The 18521-nt window shown below is 43.8% G+C and overlaps 1 protein-coding gene across 1 annotated transcript; it reads right to left on the reverse strand.

The window, feature by feature from the left end:
* Nucleotides 1-5355: 5355 nt before the first annotated feature.
* Nucleotides 5356-14821, reverse strand: LOC146008277 (nucleolar transcription factor 1-B-like). The gene is made up of 7 exons (XM_083147408.1): nucleotides 14659-14821; nucleotides 9743-9862; nucleotides 8455-8630; nucleotides 7064-7147; nucleotides 6186-6338; nucleotides 6006-6070; nucleotides 5356-5891 (listed from the first exon to the last, which is right to left on the reverse strand). Exons 2-7 carry the CDS (start codon nucleotides 9762-9764, stop codon nucleotides 5750-5752), a joined length of 642 nt encoding a protein of 213 aa, XP_083003534.1. The 5' UTR covers nucleotides 9765-9862; nucleotides 14659-14821; the 3' UTR covers nucleotides 5356-5749.
* Nucleotides 14822-18521: the final 3700 nt, after the last annotated feature.

An 18521-nucleotide genomic window follows, 5' to 3' on the forward strand; every position in this document is an offset into this window, starting at 1 on the left:
AGTACCACAGTGCAATCTATACTTCTTTCTGCGATTCACCACCCAGGCATACCGCTCAACCAGTGTTCACTGTATCTATGGACACACACACTGGACAGTAGCGTATGCCAGGGATACACAGTGAAGGTGCTCTCTTTATTGACCCTCCTCTATCAGGGTTCTCTCATCCCTGGAGGACCCATTACCTGACCCTGCGCTGTCTCTGTATAACAGGGCCAGGTTGGTCGCCTCTGGAGACAGCAGAAACCCCCTTTTTTGCTCCATTTCCGTACCTGTGACACTCGCTGAGTCCGCTCAACTGTGCAAATATTTGTCTGCTTCCGAAAGCACAGATAGCAGCCACCCCGCGAGTATACATAGCTCAGGTACTTCATCTCTGTTGGTATCTTTACATTTATGACGACTCTGCAGTTACTTTTAAGTTTAATTATACTCATCTGATATATATGTGCTGTTTGATAGTGAGCCCTCTACTCCACTAAATATGATATTCATTTCGATGCCTTGATATGTTAACCAATTGTTTTGGTCAAGTGAAGACGTGCCTAGTCTGAGAGGAATCTTTTGCACAAACTTATTGATAACTTTGTGATACCTAAGATAGAGGCAATACAGCCCCTCTCTCAGACTTCCACAATATATTTTCACTCATTTTCTCAATATTGTGTACTATTATTCATGTTATCTGTATGTTCTTGTCTTACGTTTGTGATTTGATCCACCAAAAGGATCAATTTTAGTAACCAATAAAGTTGATATTTTAGACTGTTACACAGACTTTAGAAGGTTGTGCCCCACCCGGGAGTTTCTTTCTTTGATGCTCTCTCTTGAGTATCAACCCTTTTCAATTGTACTTACCTTACTCCCTGGGAGCACCTCCGCAACAACACTATATATTGTAATTTATAACGTTGATTGGAGAAAACCTTCTAACCCCACAGCAAATTAGTCCTGTGCCCTTGGCCTTATCCCCTTCCCCTTTTCCCTGAGCAACACTAATAGGAACAAGTCATATTTAAAGCCTGATTCCTGTTCACTCGCAAAAGCACATTTTGCACGCTAATGGACAAAACTATGTGCACTGCAGGTGAGGCAGATGCAACATGTGCAGAGAGTTAGATTTGGGTGGGCTTTGTACTTCAAACTGAGATCTATATTGCAGTGTAAAAATAATGCAGTATTTACCCTGCACAGAAACAAAATAACACCCAAATCTAACTCTCTGCACATGTTACATCTGCAGAGCACATGGGTTGGCCATTAGAGAGAGAATATGAGAAAGAATATGCTTTTGCAAGTGAACCAGAATCAGGCCCTCAGTCTCAAAAAACATTTTCACTGCTCTGTCCAAACTAATCCAACCAGTGTTTAATGGCAGCATCAACTTCCCTGATATAGTAGTAGTAACCTATAATCATGCTGCTCTTCTAAGACATTAAATGGATTGGCTGCATAATAGTTCTGTTTACACAAACACCCGCTTGGACCAGGTTTTTCTTGGCAAAACCAACTTAGTATGTTTTCTCCACCAGCAGGACCAGGAAATACCCGGACCCCTAAACTCTAACCCTCTAGAAAGATCTGGCATGTTTTGCACCATGAGGCAGGTCTCAACCAATGTCACTCAAGACATCTACTCATGATCAATAATCCTGCTTTCCTGGAAGGCATGGCTGCTCACCCATTTGACTTGTGGGGTCGGGCGGGAATCAACACAATAAGGTCCTTGACCTTGCCTGAGGATAAACGCCTCCTATATTTTTCAGATGTATCTTCTCAATATTCTATGGTTTGGCCCTAACCATTAGCATTTTTACAGTGTAGATTCTATATTACTCATGTTCTCACACTTTTCAGAAAAAGATTGGAACAATACATTTGACATGCTTCTGACCTACTCAGTGCCCCGGGTTAAAGCCATTTCTATCCATTATACTTATAAGACAAATCATAGATCGAGAAAAAAAAAAAAAAGGGGTGGTAGCAGCGCTAAGAATAAAAATATTAAGAATTGGATGATCTTTACACAAATTGTTTTACTAGGGGTTAATACAGTAACAGACATGAACATATACAATAAAAATGATAGCATAAAATGCACAATTAATGTAGGCCCAATTCCACACTATAGCAGCTAGAGGAGAGTCCCTTCCTATTATGCCCAGATGGGGGATAGAAGATGATATAGTTACCGCTCCACACACAGGAATTGGAATGTCCTGATGTCCACATGGTCAGCCCAAGTTGGCACAAATAACCAAAGTCCACTGGAGTAGGTCTAGGACAGTTGGTAATTTTCCTCAGGTACCTGGGTGATTAAGTCTGGGGTGGTGGATGGTGAAGTTGCGGACTTGAATGTCCCAATGTGGTGAAGAAAGACACAACTATTTTCCTGGGCTGGTCCAGACTGCAATCCAAAGTAGTGATGGTGGAAAGGGGGCAACAGCACTGACGCGTTTTGCCGCTACAGCAGCTTTATCAAAGGTATAGTGCATTTGGGGCATGGCAAGATATATATATACCCTCTACAATAAGGTTATTGTAGAGGGTAAATATATCTTGCCATGCCCCAACAGCACTATACCTTTGATAAAGTTGCTGTAGCGGCGGGTCGGGTTCACCCCACTAAATCATAGCTCATGCCTCATTAGAGGGAGGAATCTCTACATGGCTAGTTCACTTCCCTAATCTGAACATACCGATATTAGACAAAGCCTTTTTGTCTGCTCGTAAAATGCTTAAGGCCAGCATGTATACTGAGCATGTATGTATTGTTCATTCTAGCACCTGCTATCTTTGAAAACTCATGCAGTTCCTCTTCCCTGCCTGGGGTGTCGCTGTCTGCTGTGGTGTTTCTAGCACAGGTCTGGTTTGCATATCAGTGTTGATATACAGACCAAACTGTGCTAGAAGCACTACAGCAGACAGCGACACCCCAGGCATGGAAGAAGAACTGCATGGATTTTCAAAGATAGCGGGTGCTAAAATGAACATAAGCATGTATACCATAGAACATATTTGTCCCCCTTACACCGCTACCAAATGGGAACCTTGGACTCGCATGTGTGTCCAAAATGCCACCAAATGGAACCTGTTTATGGGCTTGCCCCATAGTTAGAGTATATTTGGCTTGGCTTCTGGTTAAGCGATATGCTGACGCCAACCACCTAGTTACCTTTGCGCCCTTTACCCCGGAGTGGGCCATTTTAGGTGTTTTTGACCCGACTCTTAGGATGACAGTCATGGTGGGGCTTGGAGTAATTTATTAGATCCCCTCTTTAAATGCAGGCGGCCACCAGGTGATCCCCGCGGCAGTAGGAGTACCCTAACAGCTCAATTGGTGAGCTGACGCCATTTTACTGGCCCAGACATTGACATGTACATCTGCTGACAGTGACTTACTTCGTGTGATTTCCTAACCTGATCACTTTTCACATTTCTATAGTTGTTCCCCTGAGTCACTTGTTTTTTGGATAAAATGGAACCCTTTGCTACACAAATCCTGCGTGCTATATATTCTTCATCTGCTAGAATTTTCTCGCTGCAAAGAGGTGTTTCATCCACTTTTCATGCCCCTCGCAGATGTGATTTTGGAGCTCCAGATTATCCTGCGGCAGCCCTAAAGACAACACTGGACATGTATTATTATCTCGACATATATAACTTTGAGACCAATTGGTGCGTTGCCCCTGGGGATGGCGCTGGTGAAAAATTCAGTTCTCATCCTTTTCTTTTACCAACAATGATCGCACAATGCTTCTGGACTTCAACCTTTTTATGCCCCAGATACACCTTGAATACTAATCATGAGAGATAATCCATATAGGATGATGGTACTATCCCATCAGGGAACTAAAAATTGGCCAGATTAAGCGAGTCGTTTCCACATTATATATGCCTTATCTTGCTCTATTTTATTTTTATTGTTTATGGTTGTATGATTTTGTTAAAATATCCTGTTTGATGTCATACTTAATTATCTAGATGTGGAGAGACGGTGCCAGTATGTTCTAACTCTGCGCTGTTGAGGGTTTATTCCTCTTGAATATATATTTTAAGCTGTTTATTCTTTCAACCATTCGCTATATTCTACTGAACAGTTTAATTCCCATGTGCCACCCATATGAGGGAAGGCTGGCCTTTAACTAGGGTGGGGAAGGGAGGGAGGGAAATATAATTAGGTAGGATAGTATAGTTAGCTGGGTAGGAGTAAGGTTTTCGGGATCCAGGTATACCACAGTTCGGGTTAGGTCATACAGGGTGGGGGGTTATTGGGAGGTTTGTTTTAGGGTTTCTATTTTGTTAGTAGTAGGTGGGGCTATTTTGGGGTCCTCCAATATCCGGACTCTAAATTTTGATACTGCTGCGATATGTTAAAGTGTGTATTCTCTTTTTTTTATCCTTGGAATTAATATGATGGAGTACTTTTTATAGTGCTATGTGCATGGTCCAGCAACGTACGCTATCCTCTTTTTTCTTTGCAAATTTACCTGAATGGTGCCTTCGGGTATAAGTCTTGAATTTATCCTGTGCGGGGAGCGCCTTGATGGCTCACTTTACCATTTTAACTTGAATGTGCATCCCTCACCTGTATGCTTCCCAGTATAACTATGTATAACACTATATTGTCATCGTGTTTCTTGATTTATTTTTTTTTATCCATCCTTCATTTATGTGTTGCAGTATTTAACATGACCCTTTTATGAGGCCTTGTAATGCTAAAATCTCAATATAAATTACGCAATAAAAAAAAAAATCTTATCTGTGATGTCTCAATAATAATAAAAAAAAAATAATCACATCTCTCTTCACCCCCCCCCCCCCCCTTTTTAGTTCCTCTAATTCTAACCTTAAAGAGAAAAAATAAAGGGGTCAATACTATTTACCCAAAATTACTCAATTCTATGGCATGTATTCAATGCCGGTGTGAGCGGCCGGCGAGGGGGTTAAACTGCGAGGATCGCAGAAAACCAGTGATCCTCGCAGTTTAACCCCCGCACCGCCCGCTCGCACTATGCAACGTTCCGGGGGAATCCTCGCAGTCACAGAACTGCGAGGATTCCCCTAAACTGCGAGAGCCGAGGCTAGTGCAGCAAACTCACTGTAATTAGCCTTGGCTCTCGCAGCTTTTGGAGGCACATTCGCAAATTCCCCCTCGCTCAAAAAACGGAGCGAGGGGGAATTTGCGTATGAGGGGGGTCAGTTGAATACTGACAGGGTGAGCGGTGACTGCGAGCAAAAAGTCCTGCTCGCAGTCACCGCTCGCCGCATATCATTGAATATATGCCTCTAACTACTTTAATTTAATTGTATTTTAAATGTTTCAGTTCTTTTGTCCACAAGACCAACCAGTGGTTTCCATTTTTAAGGTTTTTTTATTGCACCTTTATATTCCATTCAATGCAGTTTGTACTTTTACATTGAATTGCTTAATATAAACACTACATTAGTTTACAGGGATCAAAATATTTGGTTTAACCCTTTGAATGCCGACATCTGAGAGATCCGCTAAAAATTCCTGCGTCACTCACATTTGTTACATAAATTAAAATAAAAAAATGTTGTGGAAAAAAAAAAAAAAAGATATTTGCTATATAAAAAAGGTAAACATTACAGGTCACTAGGATGAATAAAAAGGTTTGCTTGACAATTTTCACAAATTCACTTGGCTCTCAATGGGTTAAACAATTATCCTCAAAATGAGGAGGAACACACACACATTTTAGGAGTTTTTCCATCAAGAAGTTATTTACGGAGATTCTTCGCAGAATGCAATTTTGTTAAAGATGTAACCCTTAACGGTCGTTGCTGGCATATCCATTTTTCTTTTTCTATTCCGATTCCTCTTCTTTTTTGTACTTACAGCAGGATTTTCTGAGACAGGTTTTCCTCTATCAACATAAATAATAATCAGAGAAGCATAAAAAAAACCCCAATAAAATTAACACAACCCACAAAAAAAAATTCTCGTCTTCACAGCCAAGACACACATACACATTACTCACCTGAGTTTGGCCATATTACACTCATACTCTTGCATTTCTCTTTGGGACTCTTCTATGTATTTCTCCTGTAAAGGAAAGAATACATCTGAGGTCATGCACACTTCAGCAAATCTCATGGTGTTGTCTTTGCATATTCACCAAAGCCAGACACCTCTACTCTAGTAATGTTACATACTGTACCTTTTCTTCCTCTGGAAGCTCATTATATTTTTGGGACAAAGTCTTGCATAGGTCAATGTGGCTCATTTCTGGATGTTCCCTCTCATATTGTGCTTTGTACTCCACAAAGAAGCGTAAATAGGGTGACAAGGGCTTCTGGGGCGTCTGGGACACCTGGAAAGTTGTTATAGAAAATAGGCATCAAGAAACATTTCCCTTCTTCATTATATAAAACCAACTGTAAATTAGTACTTCAGTGGTTTATCGTGTGGTGCAAAATATACTGCAATGCATTGTATGACCAAATTCTAATATAGTATTTACACACCATTGGCCAGCTAAATATATTATTGAGGGACATCATTCCCAATCATTCATGGGAGTCCAGGGCTATCTAGATGTGAGTGGACTAAGCTTTAGGGGGGTATTCAATCCTGGGTCACGACTGTCGATATGTCCCGAAAGTTGTGACCCTGGCCCGTTTTCATTCGCTCGAGTCTGTTCTGCCGAGATGCCTCTTCAATGCTGTTGGGAAAGACAACATTGAATAGTTGCCCACTGCTATTTCCACCATCGGAAATAGTGGCGGGGAATGAATATCCACTCTAAGTACATTTACTAAGAGGTGCAGCTTCACTGCATATAGAAGCAAGAAATATGTTGCATACAGCCCCAAGGCCACTATTAGCTCACTGCCAATATAGGATCATCTTAAAGGTCATGTCGACATTACGTCCATGTAGTATTTGACATGTCAACATTTTGTACCACACCCACATGATTTGCCTAGGTCTGCTAGTGATTACATGGGAAAGTCATAACTCATGCACAATGCTCAGGGGTCCTTGGGAGTAAATATATCTAATAACATCTCTAAAGCCAGAAAAGTCATCACTAACCTTCGCTTTCTTTTCTTTGACCCAGTTCTTTACATATTCCTCTGTATCCAGAATTACCTCTGTAAGTGTGCGATACTTCCTGATCTGCAGGCGACATGGCAGAAGCTTGACAGTAACTTGACCGCATGCAATTAGTTCAAGAATAGTAGATTAATCTACCTAACATACTTATAATAGAAAACTTTTCCTTTTTAAGCTAGTAGAAGGATTGGACGAATATTACAATGTTTGTAGAATCACTTTGAAATATTTAAATGAGTGCTAATAGTCAGTGTTCCTAAAGCTAAAAAGGTTTTTCTATCACAGCCCTTTGTTACTCAAAATATTATGTAGTACTAAGTAGTACCCTCTAGGTGGCATCGAGCCACTTAGACAGGCAAACATGATATATTCCCTTTTGTGCAACACCCAGCAAAAACAGTTACATGTGTATTTGTAAATTCCACACAGATGCATGCATAATCATCAAAACAATTGGGTGCAAGTCGGGTTCTCACAGCGAACTTGCACTAAAGAAATTTAATTCCACGCTCGTATTGCTCTTCCAGATGAGAATTACTGTTTTTTGGAGTGCACCGTCTTGAGCAGGTGAAAAAGGCAGGAAAACCTTTATCCTAAGATAAAATGTCAGGACAGAGTGCAAAACCTCTGGTACTCCCCTCCTTATGAATAATCCTGCACTTTTTAAATAGCAAACAAAAGTCTGCCTAGCACAAAATTAAGAAGGGCTATGAGGAAGACATTCTTCTTGTACTTATTACAAGTGGTGGCTGTGTAACTAAGATGATGTAGATTGAAGTTTTGCCTTGGATGCTAAGAATTACACCAGCTCTGTGTACAAGAGGAGAACGTAAGGCCCATACACACTAGGATATTTTCAGCTGAAAGTCGGCAAGTGTGTCTGTGCCAGCGATGCCAGACTAGCGGTGATGCGTGCTCCCGCATCATCGCTAGCAATGTGGGCCATCTGCTGGTTTTGCCAGCACATCTAGCCATGATGGCTCATATTTGAGCCATCATCGCTGTGTGTACGGAAACGGGCTGAAATTTGAGAGACTTTCAGCCCGGCTGACCACTCGCCTGCCTGCTCCCAATGGTGCATACTCACCTTGCCGCCATACTCTGCCGGATACCCCCCCCAGCCAGGCCACACAGCCCAGCGGAATGCCCCTCCCCCGGCTGACTACCCTAATCCACTGTGTGTAGCGTACACGTGGCCACCAATCTATGTATTACTGGTACCACTGCCCACCAATGTATAATTTTTATGGCAACAAGGTATACATTGACAGCGCAGGCCAGCAATGTGTACATTACCACCACCAATGCATATTTTATTATGGTGGCAACGTAAACACCCTGAACATGATCTCATTAACATCTCTTCCCACCTGAGCTGTAATCTCGTTCCACTTTTGGCGACACATAGGCCCAGTGTAGTTCTTAAATGCCAGTTTGTCCCAGTCCAAGCGGGACACTGTGACTGTGTACTTTGAGTTGTCCTTGGCCGGTAGTGTGGTCTTTATGGACTCAATAAGATCAAGCATGTCCTCTTGGGACCATAGATCTGGGGACATTGTAAGAAAAATATGCATATTTATACAGAGTTTATTCAGTGAATTAGTTCATAATCCTTTTACATATGTGGCAAGTTATGCTTAGTGATGTGTGCTAAGCTATCTAGGCTAGGTAGATCATTCAGCACACATCGTCCATACGCAGCTATGTGTGCTGAGCCATCTGTGATTACTCAGAGTTCTTAATGCACATGCAGGCGATCTATATAGATTGCAACTAGGGATGCCAATCCCAGGATCAGGGCTGCCAAAAAAACATACAGCATGAGGTAGGAGGTCATACTGTGCAGTCACGCACCGGCCGCCCGCCCCATCCCTTGTGGCTGCCCACCCTCCCTATACACACACGATCTGCTACCTGTCCGCTCCCTCGCATCTACCTGTCCTCTCCGCTGCCTCCTGTCGTCCGCGTCCCAGGATGGACAGTTTTTCAATCCCAAATTTGAAAAATGGCCCTGGGATTGGCCTTTCTAATTGTAACTGCATGTGCTCAATATCTGTGCCGGCAATGGAACCGCATGGTTCAACGCATCGCTACGGGCTCTATACACGGAGCAATCCATGCTCATTTGCTAAGCGTTCTGGACAGATCTCTTTAAAAAAATAAAACTAAAGCCACAAATCACCCCTTGTCTATGCCCCCATCCTGATACACCAGTTACCTGCAGTGATGTAGTAGACTGTGACCACCAACATCAAGTCATGCCCCAGAATGCCATGTGAACAGTACTCTGGGACACATATTTGCCCCCAAGCACTGGTTTGGTTGATCTCTGCAATGCAGAGATCAACTGCAGCAGTCAGAATTGATAGAGAATAAGGGGCAATGTCATTGAGGATCTATTGACACTGGAAGGTGGGCAAAATTTACAATGGGAACCTATGCATATGGTGGTGAGGATTTGAGGTGTCCCCCAATCATGTATATTTTTATTCTAAACATAATTGCATATCAAAATGACATTCTGCTGGTTTTATGGAGCTATGTTTTTAACCAGTGAGGTGGTTAAAAGTAAGACAGGATAGGTAGGAAAAGTAAAAGCACCAGGTGGTATCACTGTATCCCCATCCTTAGCACCAGGACCATCTCCAATATACTAACCTTGATAGGTTGGGTCAGTCATGCTGGTTTTAACCCCAAATGCCTTATCGATCCTCTGCAGGGCAGATCCGTAGCCAATGCCTGTTTGAGAGGCAGTTTATATAACACGCTGAACACTATCTGCAAGATAAACATTACCTATATCAGCATATACAACTGCCAGTGTCTGGTCTCGGCATCCCCTCCACCATAAAGTTAAATAAAATAGAATATCACAGCTGAAAAGTAAATCAATAAAAGTAAAAAAGCAACTTACTTGTACAATTCTAAATTATATTATTTACAGTTATAGCTTCTACAGGCCTAAAAAGACTCCATGGCAGAGATTACCAAACTGCCATTACAGTCAATGCTTGAATCCAGATGCTTAAAAAAAATGGCAGATGTACTAATTTAGTCACCTGTGCTTAAGCATGGATGACACCTGAACTGTATTAGCACAAATGCAACAAGAACCAGAAGCAAGTGTTCTGCAATATGCAATTGTGTCTTCAATAACTTATTAACCTGCCTGTGCCTCATCAACAAGGTCAAAGGGTGACCCAGATTTGGAATATGGGGAATATGGTTAACCTAGACATTTGAGACACTCATTCACACTCATTCAATGATTTTTTTTCTCCATGTGTAGCGAATCCTGTTTAGGATTCGCTGCACATTCCCAGGGTTCTGGAGGGCTGCAGCATTCGCTGCCAGCCCTCCCTGTCACCCTATTCAAAGTCGCAGGGGCTCACTACCCCTGACTGCGAATTTTAACCCCTGTGGCATTGGATGTAAGCCTCCCTGCCTGCCCCAGAATTTATGTGGGGGAGAAGGAGACACAGGCAGCAGAAGCTGCCCCCCCCCCCCGGGAGTTGGCAGGGGACAGGGGTAGGGAGCCGCTTCACTGGTCCCGCTTGTAAGAAGCCGGGACCAGTGTGCAGTGAATATATGAATATCTAATGAGCGTCTCCCGGCCCCCTGCTGGTGATTGTGTAAAAAAAAAAAAAAAAAAAAAAAAAAAAAAAAAAAAAAAAAAAAAAAAAAAAAAAAAAAAAAAAAATATATATATATATATATATATATATATATATATATATATATATATATATATATATATATATATATATATATATATATATATATATATATATATATATATAGAAGAAATGGCAATAAGGCGTCACTCGGAGACTGCATAAAGTTTCAAAGCTTTATTGTGGTGACTTTGAAACTTTATGCAGTCTCCGAGTGACGCCTTATTGCCATTTCTTCTACGTTGGGTCACAGTACCTGGGAAGGCACCGGAGCAAGTACAGCTGATTCTTTGGTGGAGTGCCGGATTTATCTATCTATCTATCTATCTATCTATCTATCTATCTATCTATCTATCTATCTATATATATATATATAAAAAAAAAAAAAAATTAAATATATATATATATATATATATATATATATATATATATATATATATATATATATATATATATATAAATGTGCTTCAAGCACATGAATAAAAATAGCATGCCCCTTCACAGAAAAAACATTCAAATTTTTTGACACCAAAAAATAAATAAAAACCTTTCTTTTAAAAGATCCCTTTCCAGTTCACCTTAAAAAGATGTCAAATGCAAAACGGTGAATCATGGCAAAAATCACGTTCGGCGAACAGTGAACATTGAATAGGGTGAATCACATTTTCAGTAAAAAGATTCACTGCAAGAAGTGAAAACAGCCCGATTCGCTGAAAAAAAATGGTGAATCGGGAGAACTGAATACTGGCCACAGAGGTTGATGCTAACCCACAATGTTTTTATTGATGGACCACAGTCTAATTATTCAAGCCATAGGGAAAGACATCATTTAGCTGCAGGACTTCAGCTGTGTTTGTTTATAAAAAAAAAAAAAAACAACTATGTGGAAGATGGGTTCTGATCGACAAATCATGTAAATCGCCCAATGTGTATGCTCTATAGTTTGCAGATTCAACTGATCTTTTGAACATGCAGAAAGATGTATACGTATTCTTAACGGCGGCAAACTCCTCGGTGTGGCCACTGACAATATATTCTGAAAGATTCCACAGTAAGCACTATATCGTTTGTCCTGGAGTTCAAGAAAAATCATTGAAGACATTACTGTACAACTCCAATTTGTAACACCCGGAGCTAATCATTAGCAATATTTTCTTGTATAATAACCCATATGGGTTTATTTTCTAAGGTGGGAGTTCTATTAAAGATGGGATGTTGCTATGGGCAACCAGATTCTATTTCTTATCTTCTAGAACAGGCCTGACCAACCAGTGGCTCTCCTGATGTTGGGAAACAACACCTCCCAGCATGCTTTGCCACAGTTCTATAATAGCAATGCATGCTGGGACTTGCAGTTTCACAACAGCTCGAGAAAGTGATACTGGGCGGGATGTACCAACCACTTGCAGTACAGTGCATTGATATTAATCACATATGTACTATGACACGTCTGTATCGAGAATTTCTGGCTGTGGAAGCGGCTGGTTCAAAGGATGGAAAACCCAGGAGGGTAGATGGTGATCCCTCGTTTGGTGATGGACTGACAGGATGGATGCAGTGTTGGACTTTGATGAACAAGTTTAGCAGCAATGGTGGATCACTGGGGTGCCTTGACGCGTTTCGCTGCAGCTTTTTCAAAAGGTTTTTAAAGAGCTGCAGCCAAAGCAGCGAAACGCGTCAAGTCACTCCAGAGATCCACCATTGCTGCTAGCCTTCTTCAAAGTCCAACACTGCATCCATCCTATCAGTCCATCACCAAACGGGAAATCACCATCTACCCTCCCGGGTTTTCCATTCTTTGAACCAGCCGCTTCCACAGCCAGAAATCCTTGATACAGACGTGTCTAGATGAAAGGGTTGAGACTGTCCCCCTGAGGCTCCATACGGAACAAAAGGGGTGTGATATCCCCAGAGGCACAAATAGGAACAGAGGTACCCGGATATGGACTACATTCATTAATCCATTGGGCCCAATAGGATCGGACATTTGCAGCCACAAAGTGGAACCAGTGGGTGAATATATGTAACCAAAAAGTGATTTGTCATTTATTTTACATTTATGTATTGAATATACATTTTTATCCAATCTTATTCATGCAATTGCATTACTAACAATAAATTGCATTAATCTATAATATCTATCCAGTGATCAGCGCTGTTACATCTTTTCTCTCCACTGCCACTGTATTCCACCAAGAGAGTGGCATTGCTGTCTGTGAGATTCAGTCAGGTTCTCCCAGGACTCTTGCTACTATACCCCCTCCACCTGCCAGTCTGGTGAGTCCACTGTCCCTTTTATGTAACTGAGGCTGCTTCCTTGACTGAAGAATGGTATAATGGGAGTTTTTTAGCATATGCGCATACGTCTGGGAATGCCCAGCATTTCATGGGCGTTACCAAACCAATGGTCCGGTGGTATGGGGGGCAATCAGCGGACGTCAGCTGCCCACCTGCTTCCTGCACAGGGCGCTCGTACATCTAAGATACCAGATGTGTCCCAGATCTGCAAGCGCTGTCAAACTCATTCAATGGTCTGTGATCATCAAATGATTTCCTCCCTGCACGCAAGCTAAACGTCCATTCGCACGTGAGCAGGGAATTTTGCTGCGCACTGTCCCTCTATTTAGTTTGTCTGGCTCTTACACTTTCATCCGGCTCCTAGATTTATAGATATTTGTCAAGCCCTGTCTTTTTAGGACTTCCTATATATTCCAACCACAGTGTGCATGTGCAGTGTCAGCTTACCCCAAATAATTATTTTACAGAACGGGATGATTTCTTAATCGTTCATACGCACTAAACAATACGCACCTAGTCATAAACTGCATAGAAAAAAATTGGACTGCATGTACAGACGTGAAAAGAGGATGATAACGACCCACATAGTTATCGAAGGGGCCTTCTGTGCGTTATCTTTTACAGTAACCTCTAGTTTATATGTGGCTTTAAGCCCCATGCACACTAGGCGAGATCATACCTCCCAACTTTGAGGAGGAGGGACGCTGGCATGGACACCGAAAATTTTGGGGTGTGGCCTAACTAAAGGGGGATGTGGCCTATACTTGCTATGCTCCCGCGGGGGGTGGTAGTCCCAACTGCCCTTCCCCCGCCGGTATTTGGGAACGTTCCCGCGGTAACCCGGGACAGTTGAGAGGTGTTCACTGCTTTCTGAGCGATATGGCGCACAATATTGTCTGGTGTGTACACTAAATAGTTATTGATGCGCGTCCTGCATGTTCAGACGAGGACAGTCATTGTTAAAATAGCCATGCTGCAGTATATGGGTCTCTACCTTCCACTATAGTTCACTTCCCCACCAGCACCCAACAGCCACAAATATCTGTCAGCGGGGAGTTGGCTAGTGTGTAGGGGGCTTAAGTGTTCAGGAGTTACAGGTTAGCAGCTCAGAGGAAGCCCAAGTAAAGCCACTAAGTGCAGTCTGTGGGTTTCCCATGGGGGTGAACGAAATTGCTCCAGACACATAACCCAGGAGTGCATAACCCAGTCCCTGCCTTCTCCCACATGCCAGCACCGAGAATAATGCCAGGCAGTTCCCATGTGCCCTATGGAGGAAACACGTCTGCAAGGCACACAGGCCGCAGCCTGCTCCCATAGTAACAGCCCCGCAGCCTGCTCCCATAGTAACAGCCGCTGTGGAATTTCCCAGGAACTCTATGGAGCCGGTTCTCCAGACCCTTCACAGCGCTGTGGTCTTCCTCCCGGCTCCCCGGGCATCCAAGCAGGGTCCCCTCCCGCGTGTCTCTCACCCACAACGGGGGCACCGTCACGCTTCCAAAGCTCACACGCAGGAGGACTAGGCCTGCTCTACCTTATGGGGCCTCCTCCTCCCGGAGCTCCGCTCAGTGATGCGGGCATCACACCCCAGCGGGCATCACTTACCTCCTGCGTTGATGGCGGACACCTGGCGCTCCGGGACTCTCTCCTGCTCCACGGCACTAACACCACCCACATGTGCGCCTGCCCTCTCCTTCCGTTCCGGCTGCAGTGAGGAGGAACTGGAAGCAGGGGGAGCAAGTGTATCTATCGAGACTGCTGCAATTTAGTGCACTCCCTGCCTGCCCCCAGCTCGAGTTCACCCTCTCCCCCCTCCCTATCATAGGGATAATAATCACCACAGGGATAATCTAGCGCTAGCAACAGTTATTCTTGTTTGGCCAGGTTATTCACTTCTTATTCGAGCTCCAGCTTTTTATTCAGAACCTTCACTTTTGCAAGGGTTAATGAGTCTTGGGTCACAAATTTGTACATATGACCCACGTGTATTTTGCCAGGCCCAACATTAATTTGGGTATGATATACGCTGGCAAAGTGGGCACATGCACCAGATTTAACGATTTTGAATAAGTAGCTGTAGTTTTGCAAGGGTTATTGAGTCTTGGGCCACAAATTTGACACCTGAAATCAACAGAGGGGTGTCACTAGCATATGACTCAAGTGTATTTTGCCTGGCCCCAACGCTGGTTTGGGCATGAAAAATGCAGGCAAAGATAGTACATGCACCATTTTAGCATATTGAATAAGCTGCCGTTTTGCAAGGGTTAACGAGACTTGGGACACGAAATTTACACCTGAAATTAACAGAGGGGTGTCACTTATATATGAACCAAGTGTATTTTGCCTGGCCCAATGCTGATTTGGGCATGAAATACATGGGCAAAGTGGGCACATAGACATCATTAGGTCTCATTTTGAATAAATAGCTGTAGTTTTGCAAGGGTTAATGAGTCTTGGGCCACAAATTTGACACCTAAAATCAACCGAGGGGTGTCCCTTACATATGAACCAAGTGTAATTTGCCTGGTCCAACATTACTTTGGGTATGAAATACGCTGGTAAAATGGGCACATTCACCATATTTAACGATTTTGAATAAGTAACTGTAGTTTTGCAAGAATTAATGAGTCTTGGGCCACAAATTTGACACCAGTGGGCACATAGACATCATAATGTCTCATTTTGAATAAATGCAGTAGCTGTAGTTTGCAAGGGTCACCTGTTAGATGACCTGGAAGACAGTGGAAGTCCCAACTCCCAATAAGCAGGACATTAGCCCTCATTCTAATTCCTTTGGTCCCCGGTGTGTTCGCATGATATGCGCATGTGAAGGGCTTCTGTGCGGGCACCTTCACCGACCTGCAATGTCGGCGTGGCGCTTGCACAAGGGCAGCAGGATGGGGGCGGTGGCGACACTGTAATACACAGCGTTTCATGAGCGTTCTTATGCAAATGTGGCCATGGCGCAGTGTGCCGAGGCAGGCGGCTGACTTCATGTCAGCCTTCCGCCTTGTCTTTGTCCCGGAACCTTTAAATATAAGTAATTGGAGACTGAGTGATATTTGTGAGTCCAGGAAAAATCATTCGATGGTTGCCGACCATCGAATGATTTCGCCTGCTGCGGGAACATGTGTAAAGGTGGCCATACACATGCAGATTTATCTTCAGATCTGGCTGGTTGGAACAAAAACATGGGTATGGATGAGAGCAAATGACAGTTGACCATTTGCTTGGAAATGCTGGAAAACTGACAAACTGTCACTCATCCATAACCATGTTTTTGTTCCAACCAGCCAAATCTGAAGATAAATCTTACTAGTGTATGGGCACATTAAGAGTACCGGCAGGTGGGGCTATGCGCCAATCGTGGCATTTACTCACTTCGCTTTCCTCCGTCACTTACCTTCGCCCCAAAAAGGGGGGACCCCACTACACCTCCGAGACAACACCAAGCTGGGGGTATTTGTTTGGGAGCAGGGGGGGGGGAGTCATCATTGGCACTTGTGGCCTCAGTCTTTGTTACACCCATGTGTTGGACACAGTGGTTGCAACCTGAATGAAAACACTCAGAGGGAAGGGACACGAACAACACAGCAAGCAGACCCAACGCAAATTGTACTCACCAGTTGTAAACATGCCCTGAATGGTTGGGGTCCAGGTTCCGTTTACAGTCATTACTGCCGCTGGTCAGGGATGGCTATGATTAGCTAGTGGATGGTAGCAGAAGCCCTTGCCACCCCAGATGAAGTGTGCTACCTAATCTTCGGACTCCTCCAGCTCCTCATTGGCTTGTGATGTAGGCAGCAGGAGTGGATCTTCTCCAGAGTCATCAGGTCAGGGGAAGATGAGCGCACAATGCAGGAAAGGGAGATGGGGACAGGCCACAGTAAAGGAGATATCACACTGAGTGGGCACTTCTATCCCTCACGGTGAGCACAGCACACATCCTATCATACCCGTCATTTTTTTTGTTGCACTACTGCCGCCCCTAGACAGCTGTCTAAGGCTTCCTAGTGGTGGTGCCGGCCCTGGGGTAGACCTATTGACTGTATATCTAGACACTGTAGATCAGGCATGTCCAACCTGCGGCCCTCCAGATGTGCTAAAACTACACATCCCAGAATGCCTTGCCACAATTTGGCTATTAGGGAATGCTAGAATGATGGCAATGCATGCTGGAAAGTGTAGTTTTAGCACATCTGGAGGGCTGCAGTTTGGACATGCTTGCTGTAGATCTATCAACCGGAACCATAGTATTGGAACTGTAATTTTGAACATGGGATAACAATGGGTCAGACCCATATTCAGAACCCATTTACACTGCACTTCGAACCTGTATTGTTCCCACGTTGGCCCTATTTCCACTGAACCCAGGTCAGCCCTGCTCTGACTTATGGATGTCATTGAAATTAACTTTTTAAAGGGCTGGAAAAGATGATGTCAAACAAGACAAGATGAGTGAGAGGCAGTGCTGGGCACACCCTCTCAATGATGACAGTGGTGTCACTGCGCTTGGCCCCGCACCCTACATCAGGGTCCCGCACCTTGAACGCACAGTCCCACCTCTTTTTGCGGGAGCAAGTCCCGCATCCACTAATTCAGGGATCCTCAAACTATTTTGCTCTGGGACCCCATTAGACAATAAAAATAATTACAGGACCCCAGCAAGTTATTGCAGAAGGTCATCACATCACATGTGTAGTCAGCAGACCGCACATACATGGCAGCATTGTGGAGGCACAAAATGATGGGAGGAGTCTAATATACCATAACCCATCACATCACATGTGTAGTCAGCAGACAGCACATACATGGCAACATTGTGGAGGCACAAAATGATAAGTGGAGTCTAAAATAACTGAAAGTTCAATAGATTTCAGACTCCTTGAATCACTGGCTAGACTAAAAAAGTCCTCAGCCTGATGGTCAGCAATATGGAGTCGCAACCCCATGCGGAGAAGGTTGGGACCCACTTTGGGGTCAGGACCCACAGTTTGAGAACCACTGCACTAATTAAAAAGTTGGAAGGTATGCAAACACTGACAGTACAAACAACCAACTTAGAAGAGCATATTGCGCCAAACATGACATCAGCCGTTACACTCTGGAGCTATACTACCCCCAGAGAGTAACACACAAGCCTGATCCTGGTTGACTTGCAGCTTATCGAGTCCCAGATTGCCCACCAATATAACCCCCCCCCCCCCCCCGACACCGTATCCCCTCCATGTGAGGGGATGTGTTATGAAAACTCATGTGTAGAAATATGCCCCGGTGCTGGGACGGCTTCTTTGGTCCCAGCAACGGAGAAGGAAAGAAAGTGCCCCGATCGTACCACGGCCCTGGCCGGCACGGGGATCAGATGTCCAATCCCCATGCTGGAAACAGTGCGGCAGGTGACGCAGCCTTCCGTAAGTGTTGCCATTCGGGCCGGCGAGACAAAGGGCTTGCATTTAGAAATTTGAGCC

The sequence above is a fragment of the Crinia signifera genome, chromosome 6 (assembly GCF_055691185.1).
Source record: "Crinia signifera chromosome 6, ASM5569118v1, whole genome shotgun sequence".
NCBI classification, from domain to species: Eukaryota; Metazoa; Chordata; class Amphibia; order Anura; family Myobatrachidae; genus Crinia; species Crinia signifera.

Coding starts and splice junctions, on each gene's coding strand:
- LOC146008277 (XM_083147408.1), bottom strand. CDS start 9,764: ATGACTGACCCAACCTATCAAG. Junction 6,071..6,185: donor AGCTTCCAGAGGAAGAAAAG/GTACAGTATGTA, acceptor TTTCCTTTACAG/GAGAAATACATAGAAGAGTC. Junction 5,892..6,005: donor TGTAATATGGCCAAACTCAG/GTGAGTAATGTG, acceptor TTATGTTGATAG/AGGAAAACCTGTCTCAGAAA.